The sequence below is a fragment of the Saccopteryx leptura genome, chromosome 3 (assembly GCF_036850995.1).
Source record: "Saccopteryx leptura isolate mSacLep1 chromosome 3, mSacLep1_pri_phased_curated, whole genome shotgun sequence".
NCBI lineage: Eukaryota > Metazoa > Chordata > Mammalia > Chiroptera > Emballonuridae > Saccopteryx > Saccopteryx leptura.
Window position 1 is genome coordinate 180,802,975 of NC_089505.1, and position 14,721 is coordinate 180,817,695.

The 14,721-nt window shown below is 38.4% G+C and overlaps 1 protein-coding gene across 9 annotated transcripts in view; it reads left to right on the plus strand.

The window, feature by feature from the left end:
• Positions 1 to 14,721, plus strand: part of FARS2 (phenylalanyl-tRNA synthetase 2, mitochondrial) — a 659,092-nt gene that overhangs the window by 393,293 nt on the left and 251,078 nt on the right. For all 9 annotated transcript variants that reach the window (XM_066376963.1, XM_066376966.1, XM_066376958.1 and 6 more), the window contains one exon: positions 14,228 to 14,388. In XM_066376963.1, coding sequence (XP_066233060.1) covers positions 14,228 to 14,388 — 161 coding nt within the window. The remainder of the gene's footprint in view (positions 1 to 14,227; positions 14,389 to 14,721) is intronic.

A 14,721-nucleotide genomic window follows, 5' to 3' on the forward strand; every position in this document is an offset into this window, starting at 1 on the left:
TTTCAATTCTTAATAAATGCTAAGCAAGGCATGACTATTCCCTCTTTATTTTGAAAAGATCTTAATTACCTTGTACTATTGCCAATTTGGTCAACTTTATTTTGTGTTTCTACTTCTGTGTGTTTACTTTAACTTATTCTCCTTGTTGGAAGATCTTTTTAGACCTTCCATGTCATTGTAGACCATCCTCACCTGTCCCTTCCAAAACACTCTTGTTCAGCCTATCTTGAAGTGACCTCCCTTTCTCTGTGGTTCTGCAGAACCTAATTTCTGTCACTCATGGGACCTATCACATAGATATTTATAGATTTTTCTCGCTCTACTTTGAAAGTATACACTCCTTGAGGACATGAACTGTGGATTGCACATTATTGTATTCTAAATCTGGTAGTTATTAGTTGTTGTGTGACCAACCCGAAGCCATTCCCAGCCCTGTCTTCCCTTGGACATGTAACACTATAGTTTAAGAAACCAGACAGTCCTTTCCTTGCATATAGGAGTGGCCAAGTAACACAGTTCTGGGCAATGAAATGTAAGGAGCAGTTTAGGGGGCTTTGGGACAGGTTTTGTTTCCCTATAAAAGCAACAGGCATGAGAGTAATGCTCCCTACAACTACACCTTCCCTCCTTTTATCTGGAATGTGATGACTGCAGGTGGACAAGCCATTTTATAGTTATGAAATCTCTATAGTAAGGATGGGCACTAAGCTAAGAATGGTGGAGTAAAAAGATAGGAAAAAGAAAACAAAACAAGGTTCCTTGACACCATCCTTGAGCTGCTGTAGTGAATTTGGGAATGCCCACCTTGAGGATCCTTGTTATGGTAATGCAACATCTATTATTCAGGCCACTCTTAAGAATATTATCTGTAGCTTGCAGCCAGAGCTTTTCTGGATAGATGTGTAATCATGGACAAATTAGGTAAGCTCTCTAAACCTTGGTTTTCTCATCTATAAAATGGAACTAATAATAGTGACCTGACAGAGTTGATGTGAGGATTAAATGAGACAGTATTTCCTGACACATGGTGAGCTGATAATTGTTTCTCTCAGCTCCTTCCTTCATGTGATATTATTTATCTGGAAGCATATGCTGAATGGTTTTGTACAAATGAATATCTGTTGAGTGAACAAAATGATCATCAGAATAAAATAGTCAAACAGACTTTGCAAGATAAACTGCTATAGTGGCATTCTACATACCTGAATAGATGGTGCAGTAGGAATTTTTCTGATAATCCAAGGTATAGCTAGGAGAGGAAAGTTTTTGAAAAACAACTCTGGGCAATAAAATCAATTTTCCATGAGGGTAGTAGGTTTAAAAATTCTAACCTTACAATTAATTCTTTCTACTCTTTAAATTTAATTGGGCCATGTCATTTGTTTGCCTTGGCCAGAATTGTAGTAAATTTGCTGCAAGGAGAAGCTTGAAGACTTTGCACATTAGAACTTGTCTTCTTAGTACAGTTGGATTGCTCTGACCACCATGTTCATGAACCTGAGCTAGCTTGTTGATGAGAGAGAACTACAGTGTCCCAGCCGACAGGCCACCAACACCAGATGTGAATGCCAGCTGGCCACATGTGCATGAGAAAACCCAATAGTGAACAGAAAAAACTTTCTCCTAAGTTCAAAGTGATAACCAATATTGAACTAAATGAATATCTGTCCTAAACCACTGAGTTTTGCAGTGGTATGTTATGCAGCAAGAAATAGCTGACATAAGAGTGCTTTGGGGAACCCCTGGTGCAGGGGTAGGTGGGTGATGTGTCTCTAGATGTGATGCCTAGAGGGGCAGAGAAGGAACCCACATCAATTTAAAAAAATTTTATTGATTGATTTTTATAAAGAAAGTAAGGGGGAGAGAGAGAGAGAGAGAAACATCAATTTGTTGTTCCACTTATTCATGTTGTCATTGTTTGATTCTTGTATGTGCCCTGACCAGCGATAGAACCCAAAACCTCACTATGTTGGGATGACACTCTAGAAGCTGAGCTACATGGCCAGGACCCCATTTCACTTATGTGATGCCACTTTTCCAACTGTGTTCTAGAACCTGAATCTAATCATGAAGAAACATCAGACCAGTGGTTCTCAAACTTTTTGAAGTCAGGGTGCATTTAAAATTCTACAAATAATTGTAGGCACACTATATACAAATTTCTAAGAAATATGTTATAATAATTAAGTCAAATATTAAAGAAAAAAAATAAAGTCCAAGCATGCTTTTATGGTAATTAAAAGAAATAAATATGACAAAATTAAATTTATTCTGACATTAAAAAATATTTTTATGTTACATTATTGGAGCTAGGCTTTTTTGAATTCATAAAAAAGAAGGGTTAAAAAATTTAAAAACGAAAAAAAAGTTATCTTTTTATATATATAGAAAAATTCTTAGTAAGATTTAGTAAATTCGGCAGGTCCCAGCATGATTGTGTTTTTTCATTCTTGTGTTCATGAGAAACATGAGCCTGATGTGTCCTAGTGATTTCTTCAGTATTTGGGCATATATTTGAAAGGCAAACTCTCATTTCCTCTCCAATACATTGAAGAATTCCTCTCTTTTTACTCTTAATTGTGTTGAGTGCAGAAAACCCCCACCATACATATCATCTTAACTTTACACCAAACAAAGGATAGAAGAAACTTGCCTCCAGTCTTTCCCGGGAACATGGGGGTAGTGTAAACAATCCAGCAACACAGCTTAACAGCCTTTGCAACCTAATCAGGCAAGTGAGGTGGGGGGTTGGGCAGACTGTCAGCTTACAGCCAATTCCCCACACCTCTGTTCCCCCAAAATCTAAACTCCAAAAACCCTGTTGGTGTTTTGGTCCCCAACAGGCACATATTTCTCTGGAATACCATAGAGTGCATCTGGAAATCTTCTAGGCTGCACCAGTGCGCCCTGGTGGACACTTTGAGAACCACTGCATTAGACAATGCCAAATTAAGGAACATTCTGAAAGTAATTGGTCAGGATTCTGCAAAATATTGCTGTCTTATAAGACGAAGGAAGTTTAAGGAGCTGCTCCAGATTAAAGGAGATGAAGGAGACATGGTATCTAAATGCAAGATGTAATCCTAGACTGGATCCTTTACTGGAGGGGAAGATGCTACAAGACCATTACTGGGACAATTCACAACATTTAAATGTTAGCTACTGTTCAGATACGAGTATTACATTGATGTAAAATCTCATAAATTTGATAACTGTGCTATGACTACATAAAGTATCTTTATTCTGTGGAAATGTTCCCACTCTTCTGTAGATGGTAACTTTTGCTGTGCTCAAAGTGAACATTTCATGTGAGTCCCTTGGATCTTAAAAGAGAGAAACCAAAATCAGAGTCACTAATTTTCAACACTGGATATCACTGACACTGACACTAGGAGCTGCTGTTTTCTCCTGTAGGGTGATTTCCACTGGGAGTTTATTGCCTCTGCTCTGACTGTTGACATCATTGATTTCTTGTGCACTTGAACTGAAACGTGTGCTTGTCAGTTTCCTTCCTTAAGGAAGTTTATGACTAGACATAGCTGTGTTAATATCCTTCCTGACAGATAGTAACACTAACTCTGCATGTGGAGACGTCTGCAGTATTGCATGCAGGCCAGATGACTGCACATACTAGTTGCTAGACCTATTGAAGGAATAATTGAAGTTTGTTATGTATGGCTATCTTGTCAGGGTCACTTTCTTGCTCTGATAAGGGTTGAAGTCATACTTCTCTATCAGTAGTGCCAATTGCTATGTTAGTCTTTATTTACTTTTGGGATGAATCTCTGTATCATCTTTTGATTTAGTTTTTCTGGAATTTTTTAAGGATTTATGATCTACTTTCACTGGTTATTTTAGAGTGTTCATCACTTTAGTAAGATACTAATTTCCATGTCTGGAACTTAGAATCCTGAATTTAGACTCTGGGTGTACACATCTCCCACTGATACATGATTGTTAGTTAGACTTTAAAAGAAGGCAACCTGAGACCCACATAAAAGCTTAAATTTGCTATTTGTTTGGAGCCTGAGAGAAGGCATTAAGGAGACCAGATTTTATGCATTAAAATTACCCTTGTCTCCCCAACAGGGACTGCTTTACAAGTAGCTCTCTAAATTTTCCCTATTCTTTGTGTAGCCTGTTTCACGCATCTGGCAGCGAGAAGCAGAAATCATAGATGGCAGTAGTTTAAGTCAGACTCTTTTGGCTTGTTTAAAAAACTATGAAGCCCTACTCTCTAGGTTGCAGGGCTGGCTTTGAGAGATCTGGGCACTTTAAACTCGCCCCCTCCTTTCTCCTCAACACATTGGCTTTCCTTTGTGAGCTTGCTACCTCCTGGTCACGTACTGGCTGCTGTAGCTCCAGGCATCATATTCTCCTGATAGTATCTAATGCACAAAGGAAGGTCCCTAGGGCCTTAATCCAAGAGGAGACTTTCACCCTTGAACATCCTAGCAGATTTCCACTTGCATTTCATTGGCCATGCCTTTCTGTAGACCAGTCATTGATAAATAGGGGAAGCCTCCACTTGGGTTAGGTACATTGCTATTCAAACTGCAGAGAAGACAGTGACTGCTGAGAAGGCAGCCAACACTGTCCACAATTAAAGCCCAAGAAGCAGGAGGATGCACATTCCTAGGGCATAGATCTCTAAGGGAAACTGGAGACATCTGTAAGGAAGAGCCTCAGTGGACAAAACCATTGGAAATTGTTTTATGTACTCTTCATTAGTGTATGCCCAGAGACTGCTATCTCCTTATTAAACTGCAGAAAACTGAATCTAGAACCCAGGAAGAAGAGGGGATGATCCAAAGTGAGTTTTTTTAAGATTGGTGTTATAGGGTTTGTGGTGGTGTTATTTAAGTTGATTAGAACACAATCCTAGCTCAGACTGCATCAAGGACCCCTGTTTTCATGATTTGTGGAATCTGATCCTGGGAAGATTCTTTTAAAAGAGGTCTGTGTTTGGATGGTGTGAAGGACTTATTGACAGATGTGTGTGGGGCCAAGGATATATACAAGAGAAATTATTCAGGTAGATTGATCTTCGGGCACAGCTTGCAAAGTCAATCATCCAGGCAAGTCTCTGAGGAAACAGTTCAAGAATTGTAGCTGGAAAGCAAGGGATCAAGGACTAAGTCAGTGGTGGAAAGAGAAAAAATCAGAATTTATGAAGCTGTGCTGGCCTTTCTCGGCCTGCCTCTGGATGTTCAGTGTCACACTGGGCTACTGTGGGGCTTCTATTCCTTTGTGGCTGTCATCGTAACTGATGACCAAGGGAACTGGAAGCTTCTGTTCAATACCACTGCTAACTACAAGCCCCATCGGTTCACTCTCTGTCAACATCAGTTTGAAAGACGTGTTTGAAGTGATGAAACCCCACACTCAGAAAAGTCAGCTGATATATTTGAGCATGTGCTTATGTAAGCCATTTTACTAGCCTTCATGGAGTAATGATAAGTTGATCAGGAAATTGGAAATTACAAAGAAGAAAGCTCACGGACAGAAGTGAACTTTCTGATGCTGTGCAGTACTTTGAAGACAGCCTTCCTAAGTTAACATTTGAACATGCATCTGAGCAAGCATTCCCTTGTTTACTTGAAGTAAACAAGCTTAGACATTATCTTGCTTAGATGGTGTTTATTTTTTAAGCATGGATAAAAAATACCAGTCTGATATTACCTATGGGATCATTGTGAGAATCAAAATCTAGATAATATAAGTGAAATGCTTTGTAATTGTTAAATTTCTATAATAACGGATGTTAAAAGCTAGGTTGTTTCAGTATTACTAGTGGCAATTATTGGGGGAAAGTGTCAGTTCATTAAGTCAAGAATTCCTAGAAATCACCCACTATTGACAAGAAGGAAAAACGTACTTAATATAATTTTTAAAATTTCTTTTTGATATGTAAAAGGTTAAAGTTTTAATTTGACGCTTGGCTGTGCTACAAAGCAACTCATGAAAGGAAGCCTCAGGATAAAGGAGCTGTCTACATTTCAAGAGTTCAGTCACTGGGGAAGAAAATGAAAATAGAAGGAATACTGACCTGGAAGCAGTGATAGTGTCTCTAGTCTCCAGGATGATGTGACCCTGTGCCTGCTGTTGCCCTGTGTAGAGAAAGCTCAGTGAACAGTGATGAAGGTTACGATGAATGAACAGAATAGAATATTTCTTTGCTGTGTTCTAGGTTTCTCCTTTCTGAGATCTCTTCAGAAATGCTATCTGTAATAGCACCACTATTAAAATATCACCTTTTAATGTGATAGAAAAATATCTCTCACACATATAAAATTAAATAGGCACTGCCTGTGTTGAAAACTTTTAAGTATGAAATTCTTCACACTACTACTCATTTAAATAAAGCAAGTAAATTATAAAGTGGAAAAACCTATAAACCTTGCCATCATACCATTCACTCATTTTCTTGCTGATATCTGAGCACCTGCTTATATGTCAGACACTGTTTCAGCCACTTGAGATAAACTAGTAATGAAAGTCAGCAAAGATCCTGACCTCATGGATTATCAGCAAACAGCAGAGTCTGACAGCAAACAATAAATAAATATGGAAACTTGCAGTATCTTGGAGTATGATATTCTCTGAAGATGACAAGATGACAGGGTAAGTAAGGGGATCGGAAGCCTAGATGGGTGAGAGGTTACAGTTGTTAGGTGGGAAGTCAGGAGGCCTCACTGAGAAGCGGACATTTGAAAACTATTCCCTGTGCACTTTACTGGCCCAGCAGGGGGTGCAGAGTTGAGTATACCTGCACTTCTGAAGGGTCAGGAAGACCAGGTGGTTAGAGCAGAGGGCATTTGGTAGATATCTTTTGTTATGCTATTAAATATTAAACAGAATTATTTTGCAGTAGTTTATATTTCATTGAAAGTTTAGAGTGAAATCTTAGTTAACTTCTAAAATGAGCCAAATCCTAAACTGTTAAAAGTTGTAAGGAACTTGAAATGCTCTATTATTGCTGTTTTTTCATTTTATGAAGACCACTGAAATAATTGGCTGCAAAAGTGGATCAAATAGTAAATTATCATTGGAGATGGATGCGGTAATGAAAAATAAATGCTGTTTTCCTTTTAGAAAATGAAGAACGCAGAATTTTTCTTTTTCCAAATATTGTAAATCTTTAGCCCCTTCAAAATTTTATTTTTATGTGGTAAATATAAATAATACAAAATTGGCCATTTTAACTACACTTAAATATACAAGTCAGTGGCATTTATTGATTTACAATGTTGTGCAATCATCACTACTATTTCCAAAGTGTTTTTGTCCCTTCATACAGAAAACTGTATTCCTTAAGCTATAACTGCATTCTTGATAGTTCATGGAAGTGAAATCATATATAATATGTATACTTTTGAGTATGGCTTCCTTTGCTTATCATATCTTTTTCAAGGTTCCTCAATGCTGTAGTATGTATCAAAACTCCATTCCATTTTTAGAGTTGATAACATTCCATTGTATGTATATACCATCCATCTGTTGTTAACAGAATTGAGTTGTTTCCACCTTTTGGCTATTTTGAGTAATGCTGCTGTGAAGATTGTATACAGTTATCTTGAGTTCCTTTCTTTAATTCTTTTTGGATATATGTGTATATAGCTATGTGTCTATAAATATCTCTGTATATTTCTATATAGCTATATCAATAAGATAGATAGATAGATAGATAGATAGATAGATAGATAGATAGATAGATAGATAGATAGATAGATGATAAGAATTGTTGGGTCATATGATAATTCTATGTTTAACTATTTGAATAATTACCAAACTTTTTTTTTTTTTTTTTTACAGAGACAGAGAGAGAGTCAGAGAGAGGGATAGATACGAATAGACAGACAGGAACGGAGAGAGAAGAGAAGCATCAATCATCAGTTTTTCGTTGCAACACCTTAGTTGTTCATTGATCGCTTTCTCATGTGTGCCTTGACCGTGGGGCTACAGCAGACCAAGTAATCCCTTGTTCAAGCCAGCGACCTTGGGTCCAAGCTGGTGAGCTTTGCTCAAACCAGATGAGCTCGCACTCAAGTTGGCGACCTCGGGGTCTCAAACCTGGGTCCTCCGCATCCCAGTCTGACACTCTATCCTCTGCGCCACCACCTAGTCAGGCACCACCAAACCATTTTTGATAGCTGCACCATTTTACATTCCCAGCAGCAATGCACAAGGGCTCCAATTGGTGAAAACTTTCCAGGTTATTTGTTAGTTTGTTTGGTACTATAGCCATCCCAGCAGGCGTGACGTGGTATTTCATTGTGGTTTGGGTTTGCATTTCCCTAATGATTATTGATTTTAAGCATCTTTTTATGTCCTTGTTGACCATTGTATATCTTCTTTGGAAAAATATCTATTCAAGTCTTTTGCCTATTTTAAAATTGGGTTGTCTGTTTGTTTGTTGAGCTGTAGGAGTTCTGTTCCTGAAGAGTAAACTTGTACCAGGTTCATGATTTGCAAATCTTTTCTCCCATTCTGTGGATTTTTTTCTCACCCTCCCTTTCTCTCTTTTTCTCCCCCATTCTTTTTCTAAAGGCTATTTTTTTTTAAAGAAGATTTAGGTTCACAAAAAGATTGTAAGTAAGATACAGAGATCCCCCATACAACCCTGCTCCTACTCGGCTCCCCACATTATCAACATTCCCCACCAGAGTAGTACATTTGTTACAATTGATGAACATAAATTGACAGATCATAATCACCCAAAGTCCATGGTTTACCTTGGGGTTCGCTCTAGCAGTTGTATACTATCTGAGTCGAGACAAATGTATGACGACAGGTATGTGTCATTGTAATATCATATTGAGTATTTGTCTCCACCTAATCATCCCTGACCCCCACCTTAGGCCTGGCCTGCTGCTGATCTTGTTACTGTCTCCATAGTTTTGTCTTTTCTATAATGTCATGTAGTTTGAATCATACAGTATTTAGGCTTTTAAAATTGTCTCCTTTCACTTAGTAATATGCATTTAAGTTTCCTCCATGTCTTTTCATAGTGTGATAGCCTATTTCTTTTTAGCAGTGAGTCACATTCCATTGTCTGGATATACCACAGTTTATCTGTCCATCTGCCTATGGAAGGACACCTTGGTCGCTTCCTGTTTGGGGCAGTAATGAATAAAGCTGCTATACATATCTGTGTATAGGTTTTTGTGTGGATATAAGTTTTTCAGTTATTTTAGGTAAATACCAAGGTATGCAGTTGCTGAATCTTTTAGTGAGAGTATGTTTAGTTTTATAAGAAACCACCTGACTGTCTTCCAAAGTGGCTGTCCCTTTCACATTTCCATCAGCAATGAATGAGAGTTTCTGTTATTCATTCATGAGTGTTAAACACTGCATGCTTTCTAACTTTCAGAAAATATTAATTATGTTTTCTTGGAAATTGAGGGATAATCACTTAAACATAAGATATACCATTTGAAATTTTTAAAATTTTCTTCAAATTCTTCATCTTCTTTTATTGCCTGACAAAAGCATCATTGTATGATGTTACCTTTTCTCTGTAGCTCAAGATCATCACACAATTGATATGAAGGCATGTTGGCTTCACTTGCCTTGGTGCAGCTCAAATACTTGTTTGATTGTATATAGAGCTGTCTCATAACTAACAGCTGTCCATTCTCAATCCTGTTAAATGTTTCGTGATGTGATCTTTTCTGTATGGCACAGTGATCTTTCTAAAGACCTTTCAGACGGAGGCTTGAAAACTGTCTACCCCAACACACCCCCAGTGACTTCCAGAGACAGCACAGATGTCCTGTGCCTTCCAAGGTGGCATGTGGAGCAGCAGCACCCATTTTCAGCCTGTTCTCCAGTGCTGTTTGCTCCCCACCGCAACCCACCACCAGTCTAGCCTCCTTACTCTGAGATGTCCCGTGCCCACAGGGTCTCTGTTTGGAGATGCAGAGCAGAGGCTACATGCATGGCTAGTGCTTCTCCTTCTGCAGCTGTTGAGGCAGAGCCAGGAGGGCCATCTACTGTAGAAGGAACAAATCAGAGGATTAGATGGTTTTAGGCTTCAAGATAATTAAGTTTCTCCACTTTCAGACTGATGACTTCTTACTGTTCACCTTTTTTATTGCCCCCTCCCTCTTCTTCCTCTTCTTTCCCATCCCTGGCCTCTTACCTCACATTAGTTTTCTTCTCTATATGGGCTAACCTTCTTAGAAAGATTTTTAGCAACAACAACAAAACCTTTTTCTTCTTCCTGCATGGGATGCTCAATTTAGTAAAAAACTGCATTGATACGAATACCTAATTGCTGCCCATCCTGAATATTCTGTTTAATTGAAGATGTTTCTCTACAGTCCGTTTTCTCCTCTGTGGACTCCAGTTCACTGGGACTCTCTAATATTGGAATGGGGAAAAAATGCTGCTGAAAACTCTGTCAGCTCTTAGGCATCTAGCCACAAGTTACAGCTGAGGAGTGCTGCCTACAACCTGAGAGTTACACATGCCTCGGCTGACACTTTCTTCTAGTGTCGTTGATTTATGGCTCACTTGCTTCCATAAAGAGTTTGAAGTGCTGTATGGAAATATGTACTAGAGGATAAAATAAACAGTTGAGATAACTAGGACAAAGGAAATAAGGATAAAACAAAACTGGAACAAGAGTCACAAGAGAGATGTACCCTGGACACTTGTACAGTTGTCGAGGTGACCTGCAGTCAGCTCTTAGCTTCCATGGGCTCCAAGTAAGGCATGAATTGTGATCTGTTATGTAACTCAGGGTATCCTTAAAATAGAAAACAGTCCAGTTGTTCCCACTTAGTTAGGCATTCTCTTAGATCCAATTTCAGTTTATTTCATGAAGCCTCACTGTGATTAATTACATGAAGCACCCTTGATGAGGAGTATACCCTGTACAAGGCAGGGGTGCAGTTCAGAAGCAACTCTTGATGGACCAAGCCAAAGTGTTTCAAAGGTAGAATTTGGTACAGCTCAGCAAATTGATGCCATATTCTTTCTTGCAACTCTTCAAGGTAACTGATTGTAACAAGCAAGCTTTTTGATAAGAATGACTGTGAGAATCAAAAGGTTGGAAAGGTGGCAGGAAGCTGGAGTCCAGCTGATCCCTGTTCCTAATGAAAGTCTAGTTCTTAAGCTTTGATGCACAAGAAGGTTAGGATTTCGTGTGCTTGATGGGGCCCCCTCACTGGCCTTAGCGTTGGATCCTCTCAGGTAGAGCCAGTCTCCTATCTTCAGAAGAGGGTCTCAGCCTGGCTCTCCTAAGAGCCAGGAGGCTTCAGAGTCATGCATGCAATGGATTTTTTTATACTGTGATCTTACTAAACTCACATCTTAGTTACTTTTGAAATATATTCCTTAGGAATTTTTATATAGACAACAATGTCATCTACAAATAAAGATAGTTTTACATTTTACGTTCCAGTTTATTAATCTGTTTTTGTTTTTGCTTTACTTTTTTTTTCAAAGGCTTAGAAGACAGGTTAATAGAAATAAGTATTGAAAATGGACATCCTTGTCTTCAACCTAACCCTGAGGGTAGAGCAACAGTCTTTCAACATTATCATATTAGCTGTTTGCTTTTTATTGTGTCTTTATTAGATTGGAGAAGTTCCCTATGTTCCTCAATTGCTGAGTTTTTATAATGAATGTATGTTGAATTTTGTCACTTTCTTTTTCCATAGCTATTGAGATGATCATATGCTTTCTTTTTTAACCTGCTTATATAGTGAATTACATTGATTGATTTTCATAGGTGAGCTAGCCTTGCATTCCTGGAATAAATCCACTCATGATGCAGTGTCCTGTCATGTATTACTAGATGGAGATTGTTGATATTTTGGTAAATGTTTTTAGTTTAGTTTTTTGGTTTTAGTTTTGTATGCTCATGACGTATCTTGTAATGTCTTTATTTGGCTTTGGTTTTAGGGCAATGCTAGCCTTATAAAATTTTATTTTCTTTCTGGAAGAGTTTTGTAGAATGAGTACTATTTATTTGTCAACATTGTGACAAGATTCACTAGTAAAGCCATTTGGGACTCAAGTTTTCTTTGTGGGAAGATTTTTAACTACATATTCAATATCTTTAATTGATATAGGGTATCTGTTTCTTCTTAATAAGCTTGAGTAGTTTGGGTTTTTTTGAGGAGTTTGTCCATTTCATGTAGCTTGTTGAATAGTTGATATAGTTGGCATAAGGTACAAATAAGGATTACATTGTAAAAGATAAAAACAAAATGTGATATTCAAAGATCATAATGGGTAATAGTTTTAAAACATCTCTTTTTGTAATTGTTATAGACTTTTAAAATAAAAAAAATGAGTGAGGCTTTTTCTTCGATTATTAAATCATTTAGATCTTATAAAAATTTAGATAAAATCACCTCACTTAGAGCCAGTAACAGAATGAACAGTAGATTTAGGGAATTTGATTTTACTTAACATTTAGCTTTTTTGCTCCTTTCATCAGTTACCCTCATTTGCTTCTCTGTAACCAGAAAGTTTTTCTAAATCAAGAACAGAATGGAAGTAGGTAAGAAAACGAGCAGCAATATAATTTTTTAATTGGGCGAATTAAGTCAGTCACAAAAGAATGAAAGATGATCCTTAAGCAAATGAAAAGCTTGCTTAAGAAAAGTGCAAGATAAAAATGCACCAAGTTATCATTTTTTTACTTACCATATTGGAAAAAATAAAAACATCTGTTGAAATAACATTTGTGAGCAAAACCAAAGGAAAACAAGCACTCTCATACATTGCTGCAGGTTCATGTGTGGGGTTTTAACCTGTTCGCCTAAGGAGTGTAATATATCAGTAACTATCAAAATTAAAGATGCATGTGCCATCTTGTTACTGTAACTACCAGAATGTATCCTAATTATGGTAAGTTATAAATGTATAAAGCCATTTATTGATGTATTGTTTATAATAGCAAAAGATTATAAGTAACCCAAATGTCCACCAACAGGGAACTGATTAAATAAACTATTCTATGTCCATTCAATGGAATATTGTTATTATAAAAGTCTGTGACAGGATTTCCAAAACTAAAAGCAGCAACTGTCTCATTTTTTTGGTTGTTTTGTTTTAAATTTAAGAGGGAATGAGAGAGAACTGGGCTGTTGGGAGAACTCACTTCCTTGTGACTGTGGGAGTGAGGTTCCCACGTCCTTGCTGGCTTCTGGATCTCGGTCAGCTCCTTAAGGCCTCGTCCTACCCGGTGGCCCTCTCTCCTCATGTCAGCTCACTTCTAGTCAGCAGGAGAATCTCTTTAGTTTGCGTAGGTGGACTCATATGTGAAGTAAAGTAATTCACAGGTCCCGCCCACACTCAAAGGGAGGGATCTACACAGCGCATGTGCATCAAGGGTAGGAATCCTGAGGCATCTGAGCCTCCCCAGGGTCCAGCCCATCCTTCCTTGTGCAGCTGAAATTACGTTCCTTTCACGAGCTCTTGTCAGCAGCCTTCCCAGCAGTATGAACTACTCTCTCACCTTCTTACAGCAGTGTATATCACTGTCTTACTTTGCCTTGGATTAGTGAAATAAACGCTTAGTGTTCAAGGCTTTGACGTAATCTGAACAACACACTACTATTTTAGGAGTGAGTGGTAAAGATATGTATTTCATCTTGGCTTGCCCACTTTCTATGTATTATTGAGGTAGCTCTTCTAAGACTACTTTGAGTTGTATTTTAATGTTATTGACAGTTCTTGAAGGCCTGTCATTCATTTTCTGAATGTTAACAGTCCACAGTGGCATGTTTTGAACACATCTGCTTACTAGTAAGCCACTTAGGGATTTTGTAACATGAGCATAGTTATGTTTGAATCAGGGCAAACAAGGATTACAGAAAAATCATATATATCAGAGGCAGGAACAAGGTTTAAAAGAGCCTACAAGGTAACTAGAAGACAGTTTGACTTTGGGTGGTGGGCACACAATGCAATATATACAGATAAAGTTTCAGAAATGTACACTTGAAACCTATATGATTCTATTAAGTAATGTCACCCAAATAAATTTAATTTTTTAAAGAAGTTAATATTAGGGACAGTATGACTCCAAAGTGCCTCAATATGGGAAGTAAAGAACATGGGGAACAGGAAGAATCTAAGAGTGGCTGTCTTCTTGCAAGGTCCCCCCATGCCTGGCCACTAGGAGGCACTCAGTAATGTTACTGCTTAGATACCTGTGAACTCTTTATGGTTTTTTTAAATCAGTTGTTTTGTTTCCCAATTGTAGCTGGTGCTCACGATAAGATTGGTTGGGCCTTTGGCCTAGGATTAGAAAGACTGGCCATGATCCTCTATGACATACCTGACATCCGCCTCTTCTGGAGTGAGGATGAGCGATTCCTGAAGCAGTTCCGTTTGTCTGATATCAACCAGAAGGTGCAATTTCAGGTAAAATGACTTGTAAGAATCAAGTAAATAACAGTAAAAATGGTTTTTAAGAATTGAAGGGGTCATGTACTTGAAAAGAAAATTACTGGATTAAAAAATACGCGAATTAGCCCTGGCCGGTTGGCTCAGTGGTAGAGCATCGGCCTGACGTGCAGGAGTCCCAGGTTCGATTCCCGGCCAGGGCACACAGGAGAAGCACCCATCTGCTTCTCCACCCCTCCCCCTCTCCTTCCTCTCTGTCTCTCTCTTCCCCTCCTGCAGCCGAGGCTCCATTGGAGCAAAGTTGGCCAGGGCGCTGAGGATGGCTCCATGGCCTCTGCCTCAGGAGATAGA